General features: G+C 42.8%; 1 protein-coding gene across 3 annotated transcripts; it reads left to right on the top strand.

The window, feature by feature from the left end:
* On the top strand, positions 1–24,500 carry CCNF (cyclin F). Of its 3 annotated transcripts, none has more exons than XM_033166978.1 (17): positions 1–128; positions 2,926–3,080; positions 4,434–4,540; positions 5,815–5,882; positions 6,803–6,996; positions 9,003–9,056; positions 9,870–9,974; positions 10,662–10,739; positions 11,482–11,633; positions 14,328–14,492; positions 16,114–16,237; positions 18,033–18,213; positions 18,564–18,651; positions 19,914–20,013; positions 21,741–21,865; positions 22,500–22,684; positions 23,204–24,500. In XM_033166978.1, exons 1-17 carry the CDS (start codon positions 116–118, stop codon positions 23,638–23,640), a joined length of 2,331 nt encoding a protein of 776 aa, XP_033022869.1. In that variant the 5' UTR covers positions 1–115; the 3' UTR covers positions 23,641–24,500. The 3 variants fall into 3 exon arrangements, with proteins under 3 accessions (XP_033022869.1, XP_033022870.1, XP_033022871.1); XM_033166979.1 differs by having other exon boundaries at positions 2–128; positions 22,515–22,684; XM_033166980.1 differs by lacking the exon at positions 1–128 and adding an exon at positions 1,538–1,600.
* The last annotated feature ends 3,488 nt before the right edge of the window (positions 24,501–27,988 follow it).

Here is a 27,988-nt window from a genome sequence, read left to right as displayed (position 1 = left end):
CGGGATTAATTGGGACTCCTCCCACTTGCCATATTGGCGCTTACTACGAATTAGCTACTTGGCTGTAGATCCGCGCTACTCTGCGCTCCCCGAAGATACAGGCGTAGCAGCGGGAATGAAAGCGGGTGGTGAGTGCCCATCCCCGGGGCGTCAGGCCTGGGTAGCCTTTATGGGTGGGTGGGTGTCTTTAAACGGGGATGCTCCGTAGATTTGACTGAGCAAACCTGGATGTTCCCTCCATTTTTGCTCCGGTGTAAATTGGGGTTTGGGGGTCTAATTAGTAACTAATAATTAATGAGTAGTTACAGGTAGGTAGCCGTGTTGGTCTGCCATAGTCAAAACAGAGAGTCTTCTCTTCTCATGAGGTGGCCAAAGCATTGGAGCCTCAGCCTCAGGATCTGTCCTTCCAGTGAGCACTCAGGGCTGATTTCCTTCAGAATGGAAGTGAGGCTTAGTTCCAAGTAAATCTCATTCCGGGTTCTGGCCAGCTCACCCCCTGTCCCATATATGTGTACTGTATATTATATATGCCTGCCAATTTAGGATAACACTTCATGAATCTGGAAGTTCATGCCACAGTAAAAGTGTTAATCTTTAAGGTACCACAAGACTCTTGGTGGCTTTTGGTTGCAACAGTCTGACTCGTCTGGAAATTGGCTTCATTTATACTGTACATACTTTCTATTGAGGCACCGGAAGTCCTAGGCACATAAATTTTGGAATGATGGATAAAAATGAATGGGATGAAAAGGTATCTAGGCTAATAGAAAGTGGGGACTGCTAGTTAACTGATGATCTTAACCTCGCCTTCCATGTGTGAAAGAATTGTCCCCAAATGCTTCTGTTTTGCTAGCTCAGCTAGTAAAAACTTTTCAAACTGCTTCAACAGTTCGCGTAGGCAGCAGTTTGTTTTTCGCACGTTCAGGTTCCCTTCTCGACTTTTCTCTCCTGTTTTTGCCCAAAACAAAACGAAACCGGGGTTTATATTTTTTTTAATGTAAATCTCAAGGAGAGGGCGCCCCGGTAATTTGGGCGGGTGGATTTAAAAAGGAAGCGGAGCCTATAGTGGGGCAGGAGTTGAATGCAGTGGCTGGGGATTGGCTTGAGGCTTTTTCATGTGAATGAAACACAATTGCAGAATACTTTGTTCTTGTTGCGGTCCCTTGGATCCCCCGCATCGGACCCAAAAGCAATGGGTAGTTTTAAAAGCCAGGATTATTATTAGGAGGCAAAAGTGTAGGGGTAGGATATTCTATCTGAAAATGGTAATCGAAAAATGCCTGGGTTTTTTTTAAAGCAATTTAAAAGAGAACTGTTCTAATTCTCTTGTGTTTTGTGGGTCAGAATCACAACATTCTATTTTAATTGGGCAGCAGTTTTTACACTTCATAGACAAAAAACAACAGATCAATTTTTGTACTGATATTTATGCTGGTTACATGAATAACTTAAAACTGTTATCAAAAAGAAGGGGAAACTTCTGTCAAGAGCTTCCCTTAAAGTGGATTAGTTTTTAAAATCAATTTTTTGCTTATATCTATTAACTTCATACAGAATTAGGATAGTTTGGCAGGCAAAGTAACCACTTCTGCTTCTACAGGTGGGTGCTACATTTTGACTCCCAGTGGCATAATTATGCAATTTTTCTTTATGTGCCATTCATACATTCTGCAACATTAAATGGGATGGTGCAAGAGGTGCTTGAAGTTGCAATCCTGTATGTACGTATTTATTACATTTATAACCCACCTTTTCTCCAAAGAAAGGGTGTGCAACATGCAGCCCTCCAGATGTTTCTGGACTACAACTGCCACCAGCCCCAGCCAGCATAGCCAGTGATCAGAGGTGATGGGAGGTGTAGTCCAACAACATCTGGAGGGCTGCAGGTTGTGCACCCCTGCTCTAAAGAAATCAAATGCATGGTTCTTCCTCCATTTTATCCTCACAGCAATTCTGTGAGATCTGTTAGGCTAAGAAAAGTCACCCAATGTGCTTCATGGCTGAGTGGGGACTAGAACCCTTGACCCCCAGTTCTTAGTCCAACACTCTAACCACTACACCACACTATCACTTAAACCTGGGAGTAACTTCCCTTGAACTCGATGTGGCTTAACTTCTGAGTGAACCTATGTAAGCCTGCACTGCAGTTCTCTTGAGTTGATGTTCTATAAATGTGCAGCACATTCTTAAGCATGTGTGAATGGAGTGATCTATTCTACAAATCACCAGCTGAACAGTTTTGGGGATTACCTGTTACTGATACCCCAGGCTAAGAATACTGATCCTTATTTGTCCTAATAACTCACCCTAAACATTTCTACAGCCACCTGAGCCAATGAAATATGTTGCATTAGCAGTATTTATATCCCACCTTCATTTACTACTTACATCAACTGACACAGAGCTGGTGCTCAGTAGCTATTTCTGATATTTTGAATCACTATCAGTTTGTGCTCAGCTGTATCATTTGCTACACGATTCTTTTGGTTTTTGCATTATTTATATGTTGTGTTTTAATAGGATTGCTGTGTTTGTAATTTTTAATACTAATGTTGCTATTTTGAGCTTTGGGCTCAGCATTGTTGTTGGAAAAGCTGAAAACAATGTTAAGTCATTAAACAAAAATCAAAATGTTTTCGCGTACAAATCCTCCCAAATGTTTTGCCAAACTTTAAGCTACATTATTAAAACAAGCAACAAACAATATTGGTACTGTATATAAAGAGCCATTTAGCATCCTTCCCACAGGGTGGTTTATCATAAATGAACTTGTGTGGCACAAGCTGCGATGTGGTCTTTTCTGTCCTCCCTCTCTGCAGGAGAGCACAAAATGTACTGTCAACCACAGACGTGCTGATTTTTATTCCGATGCATGCCTCTATGTTTGCACCTCTTGTCTGATGAAATACCTTGCGCTTGCTTTAGTGACCCACTGCAGGTGCTCCAGGTGCTTCTCTGTCCCTTCAAAGCGAAGAATGAGGAAGAGACCCAGAGTCCTGACGCTGTTGTGCCTCCCGGAAGATGTTCTCTTTCATGTTCTTAAGGGGCTGCCTGCTGAAGACATCCTTTCCCTCCGAGCTGTAAGTTTATTTAGCATAGCTTTACAGAATCCTCCCAAGGCAGCATGTGATTAAAATATAATGCTGTCTAACAATAAAATCATTAAAAGCCAGGAAAAATGAATTGTAAATGTTCAGCCTGGGGCTGGGGAAGCCTGAGGATCTCCAGATATTGTTGGACTACAACTCTCATCAGTCCAGACCATTGGCCATGCTGGCTGAAGCTGATGGGAGTTGGAGTAAAGCTTTTCCTCCTGTTCTCTTTCTACAAGCTGACTAGTGTGGGTGGAGGTTGTTCCAGATAACGTGGACCCAAGCCGTTCGGGGCTTTTAACCATTAAAATGAGCCCTTTAAGTTGGTTTTAAGAAACCCACTGACAGCCAGTGTAGTTGGTACACTATCAGTGTTATATGATCTGGCCACCTGTTATCCCGACACTTGGGTATCTACATGTTCCCCAAGTCAATTTTCTGAACCAAATTTAAAGTCTCTTGTGGATTGTTCTGTCTTTTGGAGTCACAGCAAAATTGAGTCCTCATATTAGGATTTTTACATCTGTTGGGGCTCTGGAGTGATGTAATAGTTTTCTAGAAGCTGAAGCTTCTTCAGCTTTCAAGGCTAAATTAGTTCATACTGTTAATGCTTGTTTGGTGGCGAGGGTCCTATGGGAATATGGTTAACAGCTCACCCTTCACAGGAAGTACGGTAACAGAGTTGGAACGAGGGAGCAATATTTGCCCACAGCATTGCATAGAGGAGGTTTGATTCCCCCTCCCTACATGCCACAGTCCTGATTGTGTGCCACCCAGCTTCTCCTTTACAGAAAAGAAAAGCACACTTTATTGCATGCATTTCACACAGGGGGCACCAGCCCTTTTAGACCCACGGGCATATTAGGATTTCTGAGTGAGTGTCATGGGTGCCACCCTCTGGTCATTTCTCCCCACCCCATATCATTCCCCGGCATCACCAGAGACAGTATGCAGTTTCCAAGAGATCTGGGTGAATGTCAGATCCAGTAGAATTAATCTGAGCTTTGTAAAGCACATAGAGCTGGGAGAGGAAGTGGGAAAGAGTGCCATTCTTCCAACTTTTTAAGTTTTATGAACCTTTCAAGGAAGAAAAAAGGTAACCATTGTCACCACTTAACAAGCTAGGGGGCAGTGAATGGGAGGAGTGCCAGGGAAAGACTTCAAGGGCACCACTGTACCATTGGGCACCATGCTGACAGCCCCTGATTTAATCTCTAGCTTGGACCTCAGTGCTTGAAAATGGGAAGTGTAATGCTGTGCCGCCGACTTTGGGTTAATCAACCCTGAGCAGGGCCATTTTGAAGCCCTTTGGTTGTAATTACCTGCTTGTCTCTCTTCTAGGTTCACTCTCATCTTAAGTACCTTGTAGATAACCATGCTAGTGTTTGGGCCTGTGCAAGTTTTCAAGATGTGTGGCCTTCTCCCAGCAACTTGAAAATGTTTGAAAGGTAACTCGTACAAATTTTAGAAACCTCAAGATTAAGGAGAATGAGATGTTCAAAGATCAGACACTTATTTTCAGGGGGTGGTGGTCAACTATTCAGCCATGAACTGTGCTATTCAAGAGCTCCGTGTTCTTCTTGCCTGTGCTTTAAAACAGAGCCTTAAACTGAGATCTCTTTCTCTGGAAAATGCAGATAATTTAGCTAATCTTTTTTCGTAAACTGCTGGAGTAATGCAAGAAAAGGACCCAAGGAGTGGCACCCTCTGTGTGGAACTTCTTGCCTACCTATATTTTGGAGGCTACTATGTTTTGATGGACAAATACTGCATTGTATTTCACTGTAAACAGGGCATTGGCATTTGTCCATGATACAAAAGTGAATTAATCCATTGTCTAGGATACTCTGGTAAAATATGTACTGTACTATTGTCTTCGGAGATAGAGGGATTCCCCCCCCCCCTTACAGTGGGTAGAATCCATTTGTTCTTTGAGTGTCTAAGACAAAAGACACTGCATCCATCTCTTTGCAGTATAAATACAGTAAATATCTAGTGCCTTCGTGTTGTTTAATTGGAGGCTGGGGGTATCATCCTCTTACTGCAGAAGGTCTTATCTTTCTACCTGTATTTTGAGTTTACAATGAGGAAAGATGGAGAGTGCAGCCATACTAAAATCTGCCCTCCTTTGTCTAATGGACAGTGGTGATGTGTTGCAGGTTGGATGTCAGTTCACATCCATACAAATCAAAGGAAGCTGTGTTGGGGCCACATGGAGGATAAATCCAAAACCACAGTTGGACAGCATCTTTATTAGGACCAACCAAAATGTCATAAAATAGTGATCAACCTTGATGTTAACACAAAGGAGGGGGAGACTGAGAACAGATACTTAGCTGGATGTTGTAGACAGAAGGTATGTATCAAAATATAGGTGGCAGACTTGACTGGTCTCTGCCACGTGCTACTGGTCTCAGATGGACACATACGATTCTGGGTCAAAGAAGCAATGGGTAATCCCTGTCTTTCAAAACATAAATCCAGCAGTTACTCAGATCTCTCACCAGGTTTAACTGAAAGAAACTCGCTGTCTTTGTTAGGCGTAGAACAGAGGTTGGCACATAGAATGCATTCTCAGGAAGGTTATTTAGCAACCAGTGGCAATTGTATCACCAATTTCTGAACTGAATCTAAGCTCTCTGTGTTTGGTAAAATCTGGAATTTTCAGAAACCTGTATTTCCTCCCCCCCCCCCCACAATAAAACTCTCTATATTTGTGCAGGGCTGCAGAAAAGGGTAACTTTGAATCTGCCGTGAAGCTGGGCATTGCCTACCTCTACAATGAAGGCTGTAAGTCATGGGTATACGCGGAAATGCTTACATGGAAAATATTGGAGTATGGTGTAACTGCGGCAGGGAGGGAAAACCTATGCGGCGCCCCACCCCCAGTTGCTAATGATGCGAATTGGAATCCAGCATCTGGAGGACCGCAGGTTCCCCAACAATAAGCTAGAGGATAAGAAGTTGGCAGTAGGGTTCTGTAGACTTGGCTATATATAGTCCTAAATGCTGGTCTTGCAATTTTCGTATCAAGGGGACTTTCCCTTTCTGTAACGTGTTTGCTAAGAGTTGTTTGGACTTATACAACAATTTATGGCCACCAGCTTGGATGGTTTAAAAGCGGAGAGAGAAATTCATGGAGGCCAAGGCTATTGAAGGCTACTAGCCCTGACGGCTATGTTCTCCCTCCATTGTTGGAGGCATTGTGTCTCTGAATACCAGTTGCTGGGAACAGGGTGGGCAGAGTAGTGCTGTTCCACTCGGCTCCTGCTTTGGGGCTTTCCATAGGCATCTGGTTTGCTGTACAGTAGTGTGAGGAGGCTTCTGGCCGTGATGGGCCATTGACCTGATCCACAAGGGCTCTTCTTATCTTCTGAATGGCAGCAACACTTGAATAGGTGCCTCTCTTTCCATTTTGACATTGCCTGTTTGCATGGTGTGTTAGTCCAACGTAAAGATACAAAACAGCCCCACCACAACAAAACACCCAGCCCAAAAGTCTATTTAGCAGTCTCAGCGTTTGTACCTGGAGTCAGTCAGATTATGCCTTCCCAGGCCAGGTAGAGAAAGGTTTGCAAAGAAAGGATCAGGTCTTCCAACATTTACCGCCAAAATTTCAGCTTGCATAGCGACAGGAGTAGTGGTATAGAGAACCAACCTTTGCTACAATTCATGTTTCAAGACAACTGTTTCCCTTTCTACTTCTTCAGTATCAGTCTCTGATGAGGGTCGTGCAGAAGTGAATGGGTTAAAAGCATCTCGCTTCTTCAGCCTGGCGGAACGTCTGAACACCTTCGCAGCCCCATTTGTTTGGCTTTTCATTCGCCCACCTTGGTCTCTGAGTGGAAGCTGTTGTAAAGCTGTGGTCTACGAGAGCCTCAAAGCAGAGTGTCAGCAGCAAAAAGTAAACTGGCTTATTTTGTAGCTTTCAGACTTAGATATCTCCTTCACCCAAAACTTACCTTAGACTTAAGCTTCTGTTGCAGAGGGAAGGATTAGTCATTCTATCTAGCCAAAGACACAGTAAAGGTAAAGGGTAAAGGGACCCCTGACCATTAGGTCCAGTTGTGTCTGACTCTGGGGTTGCGGCGCTCCTCTCGTGTTACTGTACAGCTTCCGGGTCATGTGGCCAGCATGACTAAGCCGGTTCTGGCGAACCAGAGCAGCGCACGGAAAAGCCGTTTACCTTCCCGCTGGAGCGACACCTATTTATCTACTTGCACTTTGACGTGCTTTCAAACTGCTAGGTGGGCAGGAGCTGGGACCGAGCAACGGGAGCTCACCCCGTCACGGGGATTCGAACCGCCAACCTTCTGATTGGCAAGCCCTAGGCTCTGTGGTTTAACCCACAGCACCACCCGCGTCCCTGTACTGTACTGTATCTTAATTTTCCTGAGTGCTTACTTTGAGGGTAGGGGGTGGAGTTTGCAAGCCATACAACAGAGCATTCTGGGAATAATATTTCCTTTTTTTAAAGTCATATTTCTGGCCACTATGAGAATGGCCCCTGAAAATCTGTAAAGCCTAGATGGGGCTCAGTTCAAATATCAGGAAGATATTCATAGTTGGTCCCCACTTTCCATTGGTAGCAGAAACAAAGCAAACTAACTTGCAGTGTAATCCTATATAAATCTACTTGGAGAAACAAGAAATGTAGATTTTAGTGAGGCTAACTCCCAGATAAGTGTGTATATGATTGCATCCTTAAACACTAGTTCTTCCTACCCATGAACCATGAACATGCCCCAGTTGCTGCATCTCCAAATTCCCCCCTGGTCCTGCAGTTCCTCTTTCTTTCCTGAGCCAATTAATAGTTTCCTCTTAATGAAGGTTAGGCACCCCACTGATGACATGAGGGGCCTCGCCCCCTCCTTCCAATTTTCTTTGAGTTGCTCAGACTCTGCATTAGAACTTCTTAAGAACTGATCCTAAGCGCTCCCTGAGCAGGCATGCTGTTCCCCTTCAGCAATGTTGGGAGTTTGGTGAACATATTGCAATGGTGTTCAGAAATAGTCTGGTAAGACTGCTGGTTGAAAGGATAAATAAAACTCAAGGTTTATTACTCATGGCAAACAAAGCCATTCTAAGTATACGTTTTGTATGTAGCTGATATGGAGCCAAGAAGGTAATGCTACCACATGGTAGCTCACACTGAGTGAACTGAAGAAGGAGGAAGGAAGTAAAACCTGAAAGGAAGTGATCTGCTTCACCAACAAGTGAGTTACTAAAAGAGTAGGAATTAGTAAGGGGAAAACCTGCTTGCTTTTTGCTCCCTCCCGCTAGTTCAGGTAACTTACTGCAAACATTGTTGCTTTATTCTGCAAAATAGCTCCTTGACTTAAGTGTATTTCTGGATTATTTATTTATTTATTCCATGAAATTTATACACCACTTGTTTGTAAAAATAAAAACAGCCTCCAAGCGGTTTGCAAAAAGATAAAAAAATTAAAAATTACAACCATACTTAAAAACATACAAAAGTCAAAATGCTTAAACAAATCAAAATTACCTTAACTTTCTAAGTATTTGGGTAGGCTTGTATAAAAAAGAATGTTTTTAGCAGGCACTGAAAAGAGTACATTGAAGGCACCTGCTTGATTTCAATAGGCAGGGAGTTCCCAAGTGCAAGTGCTGCCACCCTTAATGATATATTTCTTACAAATATGGGATGGGTATGATGTAGCACCTGTAGTGGTGCCCGTTCCACCAATCAAATGGTTGAGTGGGCACATGTTGGGGTAAGGCGATCTGGTAGGTAAAATGTCTCATGTTGTTATGTTACAAAAGTGATGAGTTCGGGGATCCACCAGCCTTTGGAAGTCCAAAGGAAAACTTATGTAGGACAACTTTGATGATGCTTGCCACTTGGCTTCTCTTTATAACGAATATGCCCTTCTCCATTTCTTTTAGGCTCAGAGAGGATCAATTCTGTATTGCCTAGCTAAAGTTCTAAATCTCTTTGAGGTAAGTCCCCCCCACCCCCCCATTGTGACTGTCCTACCATGCCAAATTTGCCAAATCTATTGTGGGACTTTGTATTTGCAACTACTCAAGCAATGTTAACAGAGTGACTGTTGATTGCTGTAGCCAGTTGAATCTGTATCTTATTTTTAAACGGTTTTGACTGGTTAAGTTTGTTTTCTTTGTAAACTGATATTTGTTTTTGTCATTTTAGGCGGACAGTGGGTGTGGTGGTGGTGGGATATAAATGGACTATGAGCCGGAAATGAAAGTGTTGGATCATGATATACCAAACCACGTTATGTTTACGCTTAATAAAATCAAATATGAAAGATTAGAACAACTAATTTTGTCTGGTTCTAGGCTGAGGGTTTTTAGATATCTTTTCTACAGATATGAAACACTTGCACAGATTATAAGGAGAGACAATCTTGCACAGTCTCTAAACATAAATTTTTCTCTTCTTTTATGCTTCTGAGGCTACAATCTTAAACCCACTTGCCTGGGACTCAATGAGACTTCTAAGCAGGCATGTATAGGATCACACTATTGAGTTAAAGCTTGCACAATGGTTTGGAAGGCAGGAAGCAGGGGCTTCTTGGATAAGCAGGGGCTTCTTGGATTTCCTTGCATGCTGCTCACCAAACTATTTAGGCTTCAGTTTCCCCTGAACTGTAGGCTTCTCAGTTATTGGAATAATTAAACCTTGGAGGGGCTTGCAGCTGAGACCATTATAGCGAACACCGGGTCTTGGTGGCTTTGTGTGCAGGTGTAACTGAACAGTTGGGGATAAATAAATGTCACCCTTATTCACAGGATGAAGAGAAAAGAAAAGAAGCTCTTGAAATGTTTGAGAACTCATCGAAGCAGGGATGCTTGCACAGCGCCTACCTCCTCTGGGAAAATAACAGAAAAGCTTCTGTGAGTATATCTGACACTAATATCATACTGGCAGGTAAAAACGGCTTGAAGAGCCAGGCAAAAGATGGTTGTCTTATAGCTTCTAGTAGGAGACAAAAAACTACCAGTACTCAAACAGCTGATGTTGAGAAGAGTGGAATGAAGGCAGTAGCATGGCTTGGTGTATGGATTTGGATGTTGTTGGGTGCTTGGAAGAACTCTCCTTTCAAGAGCTGATGTGTACTTTTGTGGGTGGCTGAGCATGATGATGACCTTGATAGAATAAAAGTGCATAATCATAGTCTATCTTCCAAGTAAATACTGTATAAGTGCTGAGAAAGTGGTGTGTGTCTTTGGGAGTCCCAGTTTAATTCTGAACAGCAGTCCTCAAATTTGCAAGTACAGTGGTACCTCAGTTTTTGAACGTAATCCATTCCAGAAGACTGTTTGAGTTCCAAAATATTTGAAAACAGAAAACTCAGTACAGAAGCCTCAATACGGAAGTCGCATGGCATGTTCGACTTCTGAGGCGTGTTCGGAAATCGAAGCATTTAGCTTCTGGGTTTACGGTGTTCGGAAACCGAAACATTCGTCAACGAAGATGTTTGAAAACTGAGGTACCACTGTATAGGAAGTACGAAAGGGAAGATAGTTTGTTAATAACACAAAGTATGCAGTATCTTACTTTGCTTCCATTCCTCCTTATAGATGTCAGACCCTGGTAGATACCTTCAAAGTCTCAGGAAACTCAGGGATTATGCAGCCAAGGGCTCTTGGGAAGCCCAGGTAAGACTGTCACTCCTGAATCTTTGTTTTTTTCCACTTTCACTGTTGAAGCAAAAGGTACCTGCTGAATCCCTCTTGACAGAGTATTCCACAATCCTGGGTTGATAATACTAAATGCTCTGTTTCTTATTTGCTGTCACACGAGTCTCGCCAACTTGGGGAATAACACTCCTGCAGATGACCTCTGTGATCCAGTTGGGATATAAGGGTTCAGGCAGCACTTGAGGTTCAGGTGGTCCCATAATTTAGTTTCGTTATGAACAGTTAATGCTGATTCTAATGTGGCCACACTTTACTTAAAACCCTTTCCCCCTCAGGGCTGATTCGAGATGTGATTGTCCCTGTGGCATGTTGCTGCTTAGTGGGATCCCTAGCCAATGAGCTTACCTGGCACCATTGGCTGGGTGGGAGAAGTTTTATGCTATTTTAATTTCCCATGGTGCTTGTAGTGATGTTATATTGTGTACTTTTTAAAAATGGTGCCTGCAGATGGCAGAATGAATGGAAGAACCAAAGCAGGCTTTATTAGTTATTGTGGGTCCCCTTAGGACAAGTTATTGTCCCCAGCCCTGCTTTCCCCGAAATATTGAAGATGGTCTCATTAAAATACACCAAATGCATCAACTATTACTTGAATTATTGGTGTCTCAGAAAAAGCAGAACAAGTTCTTTCTAGTTCTTGCTTTCCGGAGATGAGTAATTTTCCCTCTTGATTTGTGTTCTTTTTATCTCTGTTACACAGATTGCTCTAGCCAAAGCTTGTGGGAATGGAAACCAACTAGGGCTGGAAACAAAAGCCTCCAATGAGATGGTGTCTCAGCTCTTCCAGGCCTCCCTCCCTCTCAGCAAGCAGAGCATCTTCACTGTTCAGAAGGGAATGAACGAGACAATGAGGTAGAGTCATAGGACAGGCTGGGTGGCTTGAAGGAAGGAGGGAATTGTTTGCTGAAGCAGAAAAGGCTGCTTGCTAAGTTGTTCTTGCCAGATGCGTGTCTATTATAGTTCTCCATAGCATGCTGCACAGAATGCTAGGTTGCTACAGGGTGGATTTTCTTTTTGGAAATAGTAGATATTGAAATATATTTTAAACTGCTCAGGAGCTGAGTTTACTTCTGTCTGGTTCAACTATGTGTTATACTCAGTGGAAGGAAAGCCGTAAGCTATCTCCCCCTCCCATTATTTCTGCCTACTACTTTAATGTGCTTACATCAACTATTAGCTAGAGTGGGTGTGGGGAACCTCTGACCCTCCAGATATTGCTGAACAACTCCCAACATCCCTCGCCATTAGCCATGCTTGCTGGAGTTGTAGTTGAGCAACATCTATGGTGCCAGTGGTTCCCCATACCTGAGCTTCAGTGATCTGCTTTTGAAAGAGAATTATTTATGATATAGCATTTAAGCTTGCCAGTTAGTGGCGGTTTGGACCATGCCAATCTGGTATTGTTCCCCAGCCCCCCCCCCGCAAACACTCTATTTTTTTTTTTTTATAAGAATTTATTGACATTTTTACTTATAACAACATACAACCTTAACCACACCTACATTTATACACATACAAAACAAATACAATTACACATCTATTACAAAAATTGCCATGATTTTTCTTCTTAATTAGACATCTCAAAAAAAAAATTTCTTTTTCCAATCTTGACAGTTGACTTCCCCTGCCTTTTCACCTTCGAGTTTATATCCATAATCTACTTTTTAACCTCTTCATTTAAAAAATTAAACTTAATTATATATATAAAGTAAAACATTCATCTTAATCTTCATCTTAATCTTAATCGTCTTAATCTATAAACTTAAACCACTTAAATTGACTTTATTTATACTACATCCTCATCAATCCTCACAAATCGTCCTCATCAAATCTATCTCTTCTATCCTTTGAACTGCTGCTAATAACATAAAAACTTGAAATATCTCTTTTCATGTTCAAACAAATAATAAAACAAACTATTGTTGACAGTGTTCACCCTCCAATTTCAAAATACCATAACAGATTGCTTTAGATTTTACTTAATACTTCACCCCACACCCCCTCTGTCCATTCTTCTTCTCCTGATGGCATCAGCACTGAACTTCCATGCAACTTCCCTCTCCCAACGTCCACAGATCCAGGCACAGTCCAAAGCTCTCCTTGCCACGAGCTCCGAGGTATCCAACTCTCCCTCTCTCAGCTTCTCCGGTTCTTTGTAGCATTCCTTTTCTTCTTGTAAATACCTTAATTCTCTGTCCCTGGCCCCCGAGCTCACACCTCGGGGACTGGATATAGCAAATCTTGACATCGCCTTGGGACTGCCACCCCCAACAAGCGAATTTCTTCTCCGAAGTAGCTCATTCATTTCTTCCCATCTTTCCATCCATCCTCTCAGCTCTTTGACAAGATTTTCTTCCAACGTGTCAAAAGTTTTGTTAGCCTCCTCTGTGGGCAGTTGGTTCCATTTCAGACCCCCACACAAGACTTTAACTTTTCTGTAAATTAGTTCCACCTTCAAGGCAGTGAGCCTTTGTTCATCTGTTAGTCCAGAGTTCAATACCAGTTCAAGGACGAAACCCAGCATACTGGCAGAGGAGGAGGAAGTGGGTATCATATTTCTTCTCCTGTCTCTTTGTTCGTCGCCATTTTCCTAAGCTGGAGCGCAAACACCGCAACTTTAAATAGAGATATTTTCCGCTAGTTAGCTTCCCAAGAAAAAAGTTTGCCAGTCTCATGTATCGATTTTAGATACTTTATAACCAGTTCTGTGGCAGCAATCCCTCAAATTGGTTAATTTCTTAGGCTCGAAGGGAGGGAGGCAGGCTGCCTTTCTCCTTCCCCCCGGATCGTTCCAAAAACACGATTTCTGCCAAGATTATTTACTCACGACCACCGGGTTCCTTTAGCTCCATTCTTCACAGGTAGAACTTAGACGCTCACCGCGGGCTTTGCCGCCGCATTTGCATCCCGGTTGGGGCATATCCCCGTAAGCCCGGCTCCGTTGTCCCTTCACCCCCACTCCCCCTTTACAGGGGGGCAGGGGAAGGGTTCGGAGCCTCCGCGGGCGCAGCCGGGGAGCCCAGGGTGCGGGACGCTCTTCCCGCACCCCAACCGGAGCCGCGCGCTGCGGTAGCGCGGCTCCTAACCCCCGGGATGGACAAGGCGCTTCAGACCCGAAGCAGCCTTCGACCACCCGGCGATGGCGTCGCCGCCGGAAGTCCCCCCCAAACACTCTAAATGGCAAAAAGCACTCATAGATTTGATTGAAAACTTACTGGCCTGTAAAAAAACTGCTCCAAGTCTTAATATGGATGTGCTTCATTCTCTTCTTAGTATTGCATTAAAATGTGGCTTCAATCGAGGATCCCAGCATGTTCTATTTTTAGTTACAATTATTTGTAATGAAAGAACATTGTGCTATATCCTAGTTATTTCTGGTTATTTGCATGTCTTTTATTCATCTTTTGTCTTGTTTTCTCTTCTGTCATATGTTGCTCCCCAGCTCCTTTTGGAGGAACAGCAACTCACATATGTAGTTGTAGTTGAATGAAGTTGATAGTGTAGCTATAGTCTGCTTGCTTTTAAATAGCTGCTCCTGTTGTTTAGATACATTCTGATTGACTGGCTGGTAGAAGTGGCCACCATGAAGGATTTCTCAAGCCTCTGTCTCCATATGACAGTAGGGTGTGTGGACCGGTACTTGAAAATAAGACCTGTATCCCGGGCTTGTCTTCAGCTTTTGGGGATTGCTTGCATGGTTATTTGTACACGGTGAGTAACTTGACTATTAGCAGTAGTGATGGCTGGGCTCTTCATAATGAGGACTGTGCCTACAGGACAAAATTATGATCTGAAAAGTTTTTCTGAAATTTGCAGCAGTACTATCTAACAGGGTGGATTTTATTTAAATCAAATTGATTTAAATGACTAGTCAGTAAGACTTGATTTGAATCATTTTTTATTTTTTTTACAGAAAGACTCATTCTTGCTGGTATAATCTTAATATTTAAAACCAGATGAAGGTTTCAGTTTTGGAATAATAAATTTTCAGAGTAGTTTTTACAGTTATATCAAATTACTGATTTGGTTATAGTATTAGAAATACATAGACAGATAATTATGGAATTATTGTGAGGTTTAATAAGTTAACTGTTTATATTTGGACAACTTTTCTGCTGTACTTTATTGGAAGGAGAAAAAAATCATTTCCTTAACAATTTCAACAATTTATTTAACTAAAGTAATAACATTATAGCATATGTATCCATGTTTGTTAACTGATGTGGTTAAACTTTGTTGTTGTTTTTTAAACTTAGACTGAGTTTTAGCACACAAGAAATACTTAAAACAAATCCTTATTTCCTGATGAATAGCCTTTGGACTATTATGTAACTTAAATAGAAAACTATCTTTAGAAAGATTTTTTTCCTCCAAAAGCATTTTATTTTTTCAAAAAATCTGATTTAAAAAATCCAATTTAAAACAAAACGAAAAATCAATTAAATTTTTTTTTAAAAAAAATCATTGATTTTTTTTTTATCCACCCTGCTAGCTACAGGGCACTTTTAAAACATTATTTTTTAATAACAAAGGAAAAGTGACTTCATCTTCTACCATCTATTCACTCCTGAATAGATGGAACCTGCTCAGTTTCACAATGACAGCTGCTGTTGTTCTCCTACAGGGCAGACCACACTGGGGATGGGTACAATGGAACCATAAGGTGGGGCAGCATGGGTCCTCGGGAAAGACTGGGGTGTGGAAAATGTCACACCCCCAACAAGCACCTGTTGCCCCAAGGGTCATGGGTGAGGTGCTGTCCCTAACTGATTTTGGGGGATACAGTGGAGATCTCAAATTAACTGATTGGAGTGCCCTGGAAAAATAATGAACTGATTAAAAGTTAGAACTGTCCTCTTTTCTTGAGCTATGATCGTTTCCTTAATCTGCTTGGTTTAGTTCCTCAGTGTGGGGGAAACAATTACTTGTCATTGTTGTTTAGGGCAGCCAAGGCTACATGGCCCCTCAAAAGCTTAGGAAATCCTTGATCCACCTTGACATGCCTTGTCAACAGTGTGATCTGACTCAGAAACATGAGAAACTACCCTGATTCGCCTTGTAATTTGGAGACCACACAGAGCTGATGCCCACCGCTGGTATTTTGCATTTCTGCTTTGAGATTAAAAGTATTCACGTTTCCCAGATGCTCTCCAGTGTAACCTTACAAATCAGACCAGCAGATCAGCTTCTACCGGTTTAACTGCTTCTTTAAATGTTGTGTGTACACACACAGAAAGAGACTTGTCCATTCTGTCTGGCGTGGGATGAGTAAACAGATCCACTATTCTTACTCTGTGTTTGGGCCTTGGTGATAATCCATCTTTTGTTACAGTTTTATCAGCAAAGAGATTCTGACAATACGGGAAGCTGTTTGGTTAACAGACAACACATACAAATATGAAGATCTTGTCAGGATGATGGGGGAGATCATTTCTGCCCTGGAAGGAAAGATAAAGGTAAGCTTGTAGAGATGGTGAGAGCCTCTATAGTCTAGCTGCCATTATCAGTACTGCAATGCTGACTAAATAGATGCTGGCCTGCTTTTTACCTTGCCTTTTCCATTAACTACCTTGCAAATTAGGGGATATTCTTCTTGTAATTCTGTATTGCTCTTGGCTTCCTCTTACCTGATACAGGTGAAACTCGAAAATTTAGAATATCGTGGAAAAGTCCATTTATGTAAGCAATTGTTTTCATTAGCTACTGGAATTTAATATATGAGATAGACTCATGACATGCAAAGTGAGATATGTCAACCCTTTGTTTGTTATAATTGTGATGATTATGGCGTACAGCTGATGAGAACCCCAATGTTGAAATTGTTAATTTGGGGTTCTCGTCAGCTGTACGCCATAATCATCACAATTATAACAAATAAAGGGTTGACATATCTCACTTTGCATGTCATGAGTCTATCTCATATATTAGTTTCACCTTTTAAGTTGAATTATTGAAAGAAATGAACTTTTCCATGATATTCTAATTTTTCGAGTTTCACCTGTATATTCCTGATGGTTGTAAAGATGAATAGCTAGATTATCTGTACTTTTAGAAAGCAGATTATCTTGCGGGGTTGAGATACCATTCGTTCAGCTCACTCATACTGCCCTGTAATTTGAGGGGAGAGACTGAACAAGTCTGAGGTCTGCTCACAAGCTTGAATGGAGCATTCTCAGTAGTTGTGCCCATGTCCTGAACACTCTTCTGAGGGAGACCTGCTTAGTCCCCTTCCTGGTAGCCTTCTCCTGGCTGGTGAAAGCTTTGCTTAGATAGGCCTTTGGCCTCCTGAACTAAGAGTTCATAATTAATAGTTGGCTATTTTTTCATTCTTCCCTTGCTTCTATCTGTTTTGGTACCTGCACCCACACCGATGTGCTCTGACATACATTTTGGGAATAGTTAGTGTCCATAATGATCCCTTATCTTAGCATAAAATGGTGTGGGATCAAGAGTCTTGAGCTGGGGTGGCTGATTGTCTTCCAGCTGACTTTCAACTCTTGATGTACATCTTGGAACGTATAAAGATATGGCAGCGAGTTTATGGTTTATTTTACACATATATATATATACCTGTCTTCAATGGAAGGGGTGTAGAACATCATTGCCCCTCTGCTAGCTTCAGCAAGCTTGGCTGAAAGCAGCAGTCAGTCATGGCTACCAGTCTCAGTGCAGCCTCCTCCAGCTAGCACTGCATGGAATTCTGCCTACTTCCTCCTTCTTGTTCCCAGTACACCTTTAGATTTCAAAAAGGACACATTTTTCTGTGACAGCATGCACCCTACATCGCCTTGCCAACCTGCCAATTCTGTCTCTGCCAATTCTACTCTTTGGAGAGAAGCGGGGGACAGTTCTTTTGTGTTGCCAATGTCCCTTAATGGCTCAGTACTTAGCTAGTCCAGCCATTCTGGTTTGCATAAGCTAACCATGAATTATTTGTCTGGCACAGTTCTGCAGCTTGTATTTTCCCATCATATCCTAAATATTATCTAAATACTACCATTTATTAGTTTCTAATATTCACTAACAGATTCTGGTACCCAAAACTCTGGTAACAAAAACTCGGTAACCCTCACCTCAAAAATGGGATAGAAATTTAAATAATAAAATGCATGTGACTTTAATAAGAAGTTTGTTTGTTTGCATTGAACAGCCAACCTTTAGCAAAGAGGGTGTTCCTGGAACAGTACACTGTGTTGCATAGTTCATGTGTATGTTTGCATTAACCTCTTCTATTCTGCCACATTTTTAAAGATACCTACTATTCTGGACTACAAGGAAGTGCTGCTGAACATAATCCCATTGGAAAGAAGAACTGTGCATCTCTACAGCTTCATTTGTGAACTTTCACTCTTAAACACAGGCCTTTGCATATACTCTCCTGCCCGTTTATCTGCAGCGGCCTTGCTGCTGGCCAAAGTATTGCACAAGCAAGGTAACCATTTTCCTGCTGAATCAATTCAGGCACCTTTTGGGGAACAATATCCAGCGAAATAGTCCCATTTTAGCTCTTGTCTGGTTCTCCTGCTGTAGGGGTTGAACTGATTGCAAGGAGGACAGGGAGAGCTTCAGTTTGGAGAGGTGGAAGTGACTTCTTAGGATCTGGGACGAACAGTTTTCAGTCAAAGAGCTCAGGCAGCGGCCATTGGCGTACTTGGGAGCATAACTGGTTGTCACTATGTTGAATGCTTTCATTTGAGAATTTCATTTGAGAATAACACACTGTGTTAGAGAGCGGTGAGCAATCTTGGCTATTTTGTTCATGTCTTTTCTCTCTCTCTCCAGCTCATCCTTGGACAAGCCAGTTATGTGAAGCCACAGGGTTTTCCCTTGAAGAACTGATACCCTGTGCGCTGAATATCCACAAAAAATGGTAAAAAAACAGGGCAGCAATACATCGTGGGGGGAACCATAATAGCTTTGTCTTCCCAGCTGTTGCAAAATACTCCTTGGCATGCTTGGAACATGCACCTTCAATAATATTTGAACTTCCTACAGACAGCATCTGAAGTAATGAGTTGGTCTGGTTGCCAGCTCAAAAGTATGCTTTATTTGGGGCACTTAAAATGTGTGTAGTGTTCACAGCTGGGGTGGGGGGCTTAGAAAGTTTTATCCTCAGCCTGGCCCACCCAGGCCACAAAAGCATCTTCTGCTCTCCTAGATTTGCATAGGATACGAACGACTCTCCTTACTGCAGGCTTGTACAGTTCTTTGTCAAGAAGGGAATGAAACAGATAGTAAAGGGTTAACTCCTCATACCTGTTTCCTCTTGCACCAGCTGATGCATCCTCTCTCATCACATCCTCAGCTGTGTCAACAACATACACTTTAGTCTTCCACTTAAGAGGGAGGGACTGGGGCCCAGAGGTTAAGGTACATGTTTTTGCATGCAGAAAGGTGTCCAGATTTCCTCTCTGATTAGAAGTACCTGAAGCTGGTCTGTATTCCTGATGTAGAGGGCAAGTGCAAGCTGCAGGTGGATGGCTCAGATGTAAAAACAGGCTGGTTTGCAGGAAAGGGGGAGTAGCTAATTGCTTAAGCAATCACAAGGCTCAAAACCAGGGTTTAGAGGACTGAAAATGTTGCACGCAGACAGACCCATAATGATAGCATTGCTATCATAATTATTTGCATCATTCTGTTTATTAGCCACTATTCACCAGCAGCTCCCAGGGTGGGTTGCAAAAATTGGAAATAATGCTAAATACAGTTAAAAGAAATTACAGTGACAGGAATAGGGTGGTGAGTCCTGAAAACTTACATTGGGGATCAAAGACCAGGGATGTGATGACAAAGCTAATCAGGCTGAAACCAATGCTTTCTGTCTAAGGAAAGCCATAGATATTTCTTCTAATTACCCTCCATAGGCTCTGATTAAGCCTTTTCGCTGCCAATGTGAGTGCTGGAAAACTCTCTGCAGACACTTCCTATTTTCCGTGCCCACAGAATAAAATATAAAATGGTGATCTGGGAGCAAGGCTGTCAGTAGCACAATTGGAGTCTGAAGCCAGGTTTGGCAACCTAAAGGGAAACTTCAGCAGCCATTGGTTCTGTGTAATGCTTGGTGGTTCTGTTAAATTTATCCAGTGACTCTCCATAAGGGGTGTACTTACCATCTCCCCCTCTGTCTCCCAGTTTCCACGAGGATGTCCCAAAAGATTATAGGCAGGTGTCCCTTACTGCAGTGAAACAACGATTTGAAGATGAGCGCTATGAGGAAATTGGCAAAGAAGAGGTACTTCTAGCTGCTTTTGAGGGGGAAGAGAAAGGGAAAGTCCCGGTGTATCTGAGGCTGCAATCCTAAACAGCCAGCCCTTTTGAACTTTCCAGGACTGCATTTTATAGGATTTTACTGTAAATCTGGCGGGATGCGGGTGTCACTGTGGTCTAAACCACAGAGCCTAGGGCCAATCAGAAGGTCGGCAGTTCAAATCCCTGCGATGGGGTGAGCTCCCATTGCTCGGTCCCTGCTCCTGCCAACCTAGCAGTTCAAAAGCACGTCAAAGTGCAGGTAGATAAATAGGTATTGCTCCAGCGGGAAGGTAAAAGGCGTTTCCGTGCACTGCTTTGGTTTGCTAGAAGTGGTTTAGTCATGCTGGCCACATGACCCGGAAGCTGTACACTGGCTTCCTCAGCCAGTAAAGCGAGATATGCGCCGCAACCCCAGAGTCATCCGCGACTGGACCTAACGGTCAGGGGTCCCTTTACCTTTACTGTAAATCTATAAGGAAATGGAGCACAGTAAAATGTGTTGGATGGGTAGCACCAAGTCTGGTGGAGTCATAGGCTGCCCACCTTCTAGAGTGGAACCCCTTGGTGACAAAGCAGATCTTCTGGGGAAATGTTCTATGCAAATTTGTGTTGAAAAATTTTCAGTCTGCATTGGAAAACTTTCTGATGTGCTAGCGAGTGATCTAGTTCAGCATGCTTATTTTACTAGCATTTAGCAGGCAAAGTTAAAAATGATTAAGCTGGCAAGCTTTCCCTAATACTGTGTTTGTAGTTAGCATCCATTTATTCATTCCCCCCCCCCCCATGGAAAAATCACTGGAAAATATTCTTCCCATCACTTCCCATTACCAAAACAGAAATGGAGAAGTTGCTTCTTGCCAGACAGGGAAGTAGGGGAAAAAACCCTGCTCTGGTTGGGAGCCATTATATGCAGCAAGCAAAGCACTTTTACTGACAGCCACTGTTTTAATACTCCCACAATGCCTCTGGGGTCCTTGGAGTTATGCTGTGCTGGGGCCCTGGAGATACTGGAGAATTACAATGGTGTATTATTGGTGGCTGATCGTTGGGTTCATAACTATTTAAAAATATAGTTAATCTGCAAGTTTCTAGAACCTCTATATTAGTGTAGATAAAGTATTAGATTACAAGTGTTCTGATCTCCATTCAAGCTATGAAACTCACTGGGTGACTATAGGCCAGTCACTGACTGGCAGACTAACCTACACCACAGGATTGTTGTGAGGAATAAAATGGGAAGAGAACTGTATATCTTTTCCTTGGAGGAAAAACGGGATGTCCACGTAATGATAAATAACTTTACATTTCCTTTAGTAAGCCATCTTAATATTTAAGAACTTAATAAAAACTACCATTCACCAATAAAAGGCAATGCCATTTTTTTAATATTTTCCTTTTACAGACCTGATCCAAAGTAGTTTCATTGGAAACCTGCCCTTAACTTGCAGACTTGCTGATTAAAAGTAGCCCGTGCCAATTTCCATCCACAAAACCTCTTGTTGAACTTATTATAGCCTCAGTCCTATCCATATTTGTGTGAACTAAGCACAGTTGAGCTCAATGGTTTTACTTTCAAGTAAAGATGTGCAAGTTTGCACTTGTAACTAGTACTTTATTTTGTTGGGGAGGGTGACTGGGGCAAAATCCAGAAAACTACTAAGAGCATGTGTGACTGTGGCTATGCTGTCTCACTGAGCTCACTTGTCTTAGGTGATGAATTACAGCCAGCTCTGCTCGCTGCTAGGAGTGAAACATGAAGATCCAGAGCCCGACTCCTTGTACATGAACACAGTGGAAACATTTCTCACTTCTCCATCGGGAAAAAGAACTAAAAGGCGAGTCTGGTCCCTCTGTTTTACCTGGATGGGATGGGGTATTCACTGACTACTAGACAAGTCCTCTGGCAAACTGGAGTATTGGCTTCTACCACCCCAGCATGGAACTCAGATGCTATTTTGTTTTGCTCATCTGTTGGGTGGAGAGCATGTGGCCCTCCAGATGTTGCTGGATTCCAGCTCCACCGAATTCAATATAACTACACTGACTGGCAGAAGCTCCTCTGGGAGTTACAGCCAAGGGGCTTTTTTCAGCCCTTCCTAGAGTTGCCTTCCAAAGCACGTGATCTACCACTGTGTTAACTGTACTGCCTTCTTGCAAGCCTCAGTGCTGGGCAGCTCAGCAAACAGTTGAAAATGGAAGCTTCCTAGCTTTCCAGGTCCAGCCAAGAAAAGGTTCCATATGTCAAATAACTAGCTGGCTATAGATAGTGCTCAAAATGGGCGGTGGTGGTTTTGTTTACTATTAGACTAGGCTTGGTTGTGCTTAATGAAAACGAGTGGAATGGTTTTATGATTGCTTGAAAAGAAGTAGGGTAGCATAACACTCACCTTTGAGCACTGAGTGTGGAAAAGCTGATCCAAGGCCCCATTTTCTCTCCCCCTTTTGACAGTATTTTATTAATGGTCATAGATATTCTTTCCACAGGAGAAGAGAAGACAGCATCCAGGAAGACAGGGGAAGCTTTGTAACGACACCAACAGCTGAACTGTCCAACCAGGAGGAGAGCCTTCTAGACAACTTCCTGGACTGGAGCTTGGATTCTTGCTCTGGTTATGAAGGAGATCAAGAAAGTGAAGGAGAGAAAGAGGGAGATGGTAAGGTTTTTTTGGGGGCGGCGTGTCATTTGGGGGTGTTGCCATCTGGCATTTGGGGTGGGTGGGGGTTGAATTTAGGGCACACAATCAAGCAGTGGAATAGTAATACTTCAGATTGAATGTTTGAATGCTTCGCTTCAGAAACAAAACCTTGCTCGACATAGAAAACTGGCATATTGGTTGAAAAGTGTTTAGCTCCACTAAGCTAATCTCATGTGTGAGAAGAGTCTTTTTTAGGGGTGTGTGTTTGAGGGGAACAGTTGGATATGCAACCTTTACCTGCATTGGTACAGAGGGTGGTGGTAGAATTGCCTCCAAATTATTTTGATTGTATGAATTGATCAAAGAAAGGTAGAATGGGGTACTGTTTTGTTTTATCAAAGCTAAACATTAGTATTTTACTGTAAGAGGGTAAACTTTGACAAAATTAAAGCACAAAAAGTGGGCACTTAAAGAACACTACAAAGATTAGTCTTTATTTTTTTCAGTAGGGTTTATTCAACCAACTTTTCTGTATAGTTACAGCTCCAAGTGGAGTTCTGGATGTAACTGTGGTCTGTACGGGCCTTGAAGAACACTGCTATGGCTGTTGTGAAGAATCCAGTGATGAAGAGAGCATTGCCAAAGAGGGATCTACATATGACCTAAATAACTATGACCCACCAGGTGCTGGGAAGGGATGGCTAATGCACCACTGCCAACCAAAGGGCACCACTGAAGCCAGCTCTGGCTATTCCTCTGTCAACAGTACCAGCCCTACTTCCACTATAGATTGCAACTTTGGAGCATCTCCCAAAGCTACCTCAGTGCAGCCTCTGGGCCCTGCCATGAACAAAGGCGGATCTCCTCATGGCTCAAAATTATGTTTACACTCCAGCAGAAGGCAAGCAAAACGGAAAAATGTGGCTGAGTACAATGAAGAAGAAAGGATGAACTTGGGCTTCTTAAGCCTCTGATGTCCTGGTGCTGTTTACTTTAACAACAAGCAGGTGCAAACATGATTGAAGGCTGCACATGAGTTGCATAGCCTTGGTCTCGCTGAATGTTTACCTAAAGAATTTCCCCCAAGACTTGTTGCTGTTGTCTTCCCCACATATTATCCTGTGGCCAAAACAAGATTTAGGCACTAGCAGGCATAATTGTGGCATTTCCTCTGCAGAATATGGCCCACAAAAAGTGTTCCTTTCCTCTCCTGTTCCATGTAAACTATGTCTGCCCATGACATGATCAAGTATTCTTTACTAGGGTTCACTGTCATTCTTGGCTCTGCTCTAATGCCTTTCTTCAGTATCCCAAGAGGTGGATACTTCCCTGTTAGTGGTGTTGAGTTTGGCCCATCTGAGGCCTTTGTTGCCTGTGAAGTATTTGGTCTGACAGTTGAGATCTGCACTGCCTCTTCATTGCTTCTGCTACTTCAAAGCAGCTGCATCTACTGTAGTTTACTAAGAAGCAAAGTGATCCTGTTTACCAATTTATTGTTTTAAGGATGGGGGCTATTTTTGCCCTTCTGTGCATATTAAGCAATATAGTGGCTTTTGTGAGCTAGCGGCAAACAGCTACCTGTGGGAGATGTAATCTGTTTTAATAATTTGGATAAGTGTCTTATTTTTTTATTTTTCTCTTTATTTTCCTCTCAATATTCTTTCTCCTTTCCCTTTTTTCTGTTGTTATCTGCTCCTTTATACTAGGCCCCTTTGATTACTAAAATGTAAAGGTTCTACCTCTGCTATAATTGCAGTGGTGCTTGAAAAATTATTGCTACACAAACGTTTGATGATGGAAATTAATTTTACTTGAATTAACTGTTACCACTTCAGTTGTCCCATTGTCCGAAAAAGCTCATTTGGTTCATGGGATCTGTGGATTGAACCATCCTTCTTTCAAAACTGATCACACTAAAAGTCTGAAGCTTGGACATGTGGACTTGAATGTTATTCCATTAGACCGAACCACCTCCATGTGCAAAACTTTGAAATGGTGCCTGCAACGCTCTGCGACAATTGTACTGGTATTAAGGATTCTGAACAGGGACGCAAAATAAGGTTTGGCTTCCTTCTTTCAATTATGCCTCCTTAGAATGTATACCCAGGTACAAAACTTGTGTGTTTGCATTTAACTACATGAATCTGAAAAACACTGGACAGGCTTAAATGATTTTTTTAAAGAAAGTAATGTCAATGACAGCTCATGTTGGCTAGTGATGTTTTTTTTATATAAAAAACAATTTTTTAAAAATATAACAGACTCCTGTCTTTATTCAGTAGACAGAGAGTTCTCTGAGGTGTTTAATAAAAACTACAAGAGGATCTCCATAGATGAGACTGTCTTATCACCAGCAAAGGAGAAGCTATATGCTAAAGTTGCTTATTGATCCGCACCTCTTGGAAACATAGCAGGTGGATAGCAAGGAGACACAAGACACATTTATTTACTTAGTAAGGTTTGTTAGCTGCCCATCAAAATTCAGTGTCTTAAGGTATGCTGCATCTGATAAAATCAGTTTAAAAGCTGGAAGAAATTACGTGCACAGAAGCTGCTTAGCACAAGGTATGTTTTGAGTACCAGAAGTGATCTTTGTTCAAAGTCCTTCCATACCCCAATCCATTCCTGGTTGCCCCAAGCTTTGTTATTTCAGCAACCTGATTTTTTTTGGGGGGGGCATGGGGATTTTGTTGCTAAACTGCCATCAAAATCTGGGGGATTATGCTGACCCACCAACAAATCTCCCAGAGATGTACGACTCCAGATCTGCCCACTTGACTTAGGCTGCGGTTTTGGTGAGAGTGAAGGCTCACATTACAGAATTCTCTTAAGGTGGTACCTGCCTCACCACTTTTAAAGTAAAATATTAGAACATATTTGTCACCAGTGGTGGAGGTATCTATTTCCACATGTGGATTGTAGGTTATTTGGGTGGCTATTTTCAGGAAAGAATTATTACCAAACAATCACTTTTCAGTACTTTAGCAGACTTGCTCTTGGTATTTGATGGGAAAGCGACAGGTATCTTACACAAAGATTGATTGACTTTTTTGCATAGCCAAAAAACTGGAAAATATTTTGGAGGAAGTATATTAACAGGTATGGACTACAGCTTTGATGGAAAGAGTTATAGCCTAAGTTTGCATGCAGAAAAGTCCCAGTTTCATTTCCTGGCATCTCCAGGTATGACTTGGATTTAAAACTATTGAAGCTGCTGCCAGCAAGTGTAGACAATACTGAGCCAGTTGGAGAAATGGTCTGACTATAAGACAGCTTCAGGTTTCTAGCTTTTTCAACTGTGCAACCCCTTTTTGAGGCAACTGGTACCAATGTTACTCTGGGACAGCAGCCAAAAATCTTACTGCTCATGTATTTCAGTTGTTGTTTTTATTAGCTTAAAAACAAACAAACTTGGAATCCATTTTGATTTGTAGGAAATGAAGTATTTTAGGTTTAGTAACCAGACCATTCTGGTCTGGGATTTATTTAGAAAGCATTTGTGTATAACCGTATTGGGAAGACCAACTTGCAAAACAGTGGGGGCTGGAGAGATGCAGATAAGACCTCATGACTGACAACTCTTTTAAAAATGGACCCCTGCTGGCAGCATCCTTTCAGTCATTTTTGCAGGTCCCAGCAATTGCAAGAAAAGCTACTTTAAAAAAAAAGTATTCCAGCAATGCCAAGCAGCTGTTGTTATGCCTCCAGAATATTGTCTGGTGCTACAGTTGTGGGCAGTGGCTGTATAAAGAACTGCCATTTTGTTGAAGCATCCTTGTCTACCCTTGAGGATACTTCATTCCCTCCTAGTAAACTTGTGCTGGTAGTTACTGATGTGCCTGGAGACAGGTTGTGTATCCACAGCAGTAACCAGAGGAGAAATGACCACTGAGAGCACAGAGGGAAGAAATGGCATGGCGCACCTGTAGCAGCAAACTGGATGCCTTCATCTCCCCCAGCTGCAATAAAACATGCCTCACATGTTTTGGTCTCTACAGCCACAGCAGGCACTTTAACTCTCCAGTGGCTTGACTTTACCCAAGGCGCTCTCTTCCATTGTCTCCTGAGATGGATGGATACCAACTAACAATCTTAAATGTTTTTCACTTCAAGAGGATAAAACCCTGCTGCTTCAAACAATATCCCTAACAGGGTCCTCTGTGCAAAACATCTCCAAATTGGGATTCCTTTCTGCGTACAATCCTCTGGCTAGTTTTAAAGGGCTGAAGGCTGCAATCCCATATGTGCTTACCTTGGAGTAAGACCCCCATTTAAAATAATAAATGGGGTAAAACTATGGGTGTTGTGCCAGAGCGGGAAGCAAGTCTCCCCGCGCGCCTTTTGCTGGACTCCTCTCATCAACATACACTGTTTTTCTTTCGGATATCTTAGCATACAATAGAAATGCAACAAGCCCCAGATTTTGGTTTATTTTCCTGGTGCCCCTACTGAGTGAAACGCGTAAAAGATTGGTGGCGCTTGATGAATATGTACAAAGGGGGATTAAGCGCCACAGGTATGAACCGGCCGGGCAGGTTCTGAAAGCGGTCCCTGTGGGTTGGGGAGCTGAGCCGCGTGAGGGCGTCGCTGGAGGCGGCCTGTCGGGAGAAAGACTCGCAGAGGGCGCTTCCGTGAGGTCGGCGGGCCTGGCAGGACGAGGTAACGGGCTTCCTTCTTCCCAGGCAGACCGGAGCCCCACTGGAAGCGACATGAACAGGTTTGGCAAAGGACGCAAGAGGCCAGAGGCCGAAGAGGGAGACGCCGCCGCCGCCGCCGCTGCTGCAGCCCACAAGCGGGCGAAAGCCGGCGCTGGGTGGGTACGAAGGCGGGCAGTCGCGGTGAGCCGAAGAAGCTCCGTGTGGCCCAGCATGGCCGCCGCGTTAACCTGTTTATGCGGCGGGAGAGGCGCCGTGTTAGTTTCATGCAGCCGGAAATGCCCGGTAGTAGCAACGGTCTTTCCAGAATAAGACAGCGATGTTTTCTATAACATCCATATGGCATATATATTGCTTTCACAAAGAATCCTGGGAGTTGTAGTTTCACCCAACCCAACAGAGTTACAGTTCCCAGCACCCTTAAACCAAGCGCCGTTTTCTGGGGGGAGGGGCGGGGAGCCATGAGCTTTAGATGCCCGATGGGATGTGCCTTAGATCGTGTGTGGTGTGGATCTGCAGGGGGCTGCCCCCCGGGATCTTCGATCTGTTTTTATTTGAAACAAATAAAAAATAAAAGAGGAGCTCTCTCGCAGAATTCGTGGTGGCTCAAAATGCCTCCCGGCGAGGAGGATTGTGAGTTCCTGACAAGGGAGGGGAAGTGACTTCA

The sequence above is a fragment of the Lacerta agilis genome, chromosome 13, assembly GCF_009819535.1.
Source record: "Lacerta agilis isolate rLacAgi1 chromosome 13, rLacAgi1.pri, whole genome shotgun sequence".
Taxonomy (NCBI): Eukaryota; Metazoa; Chordata; class Lepidosauria; order Squamata; family Lacertidae; genus Lacerta; species Lacerta agilis.
This window is presented reverse-complemented; position numbering and strand designations above follow the sequence as displayed.

Bases quoted from the DNA above. Each gene is read 5' to 3' on its own strand.
- CCNF (XM_033166978.1), top strand. The intron at 6,997-9,002 runs GTAAACTGGCTT...CATTTCTTTTAG, and splicing joins CAGAGTGTCAGCAGCAAAAA to GCTCAGAGAGGATCAATTCT. The intron at 10,740-11,481 runs GTAAGACTGTCA...TCTGTTACACAG, and splicing joins AGGGCTCTTGGGAAGCCCAG to ATTGCTCTAGCCAAAGCTTG.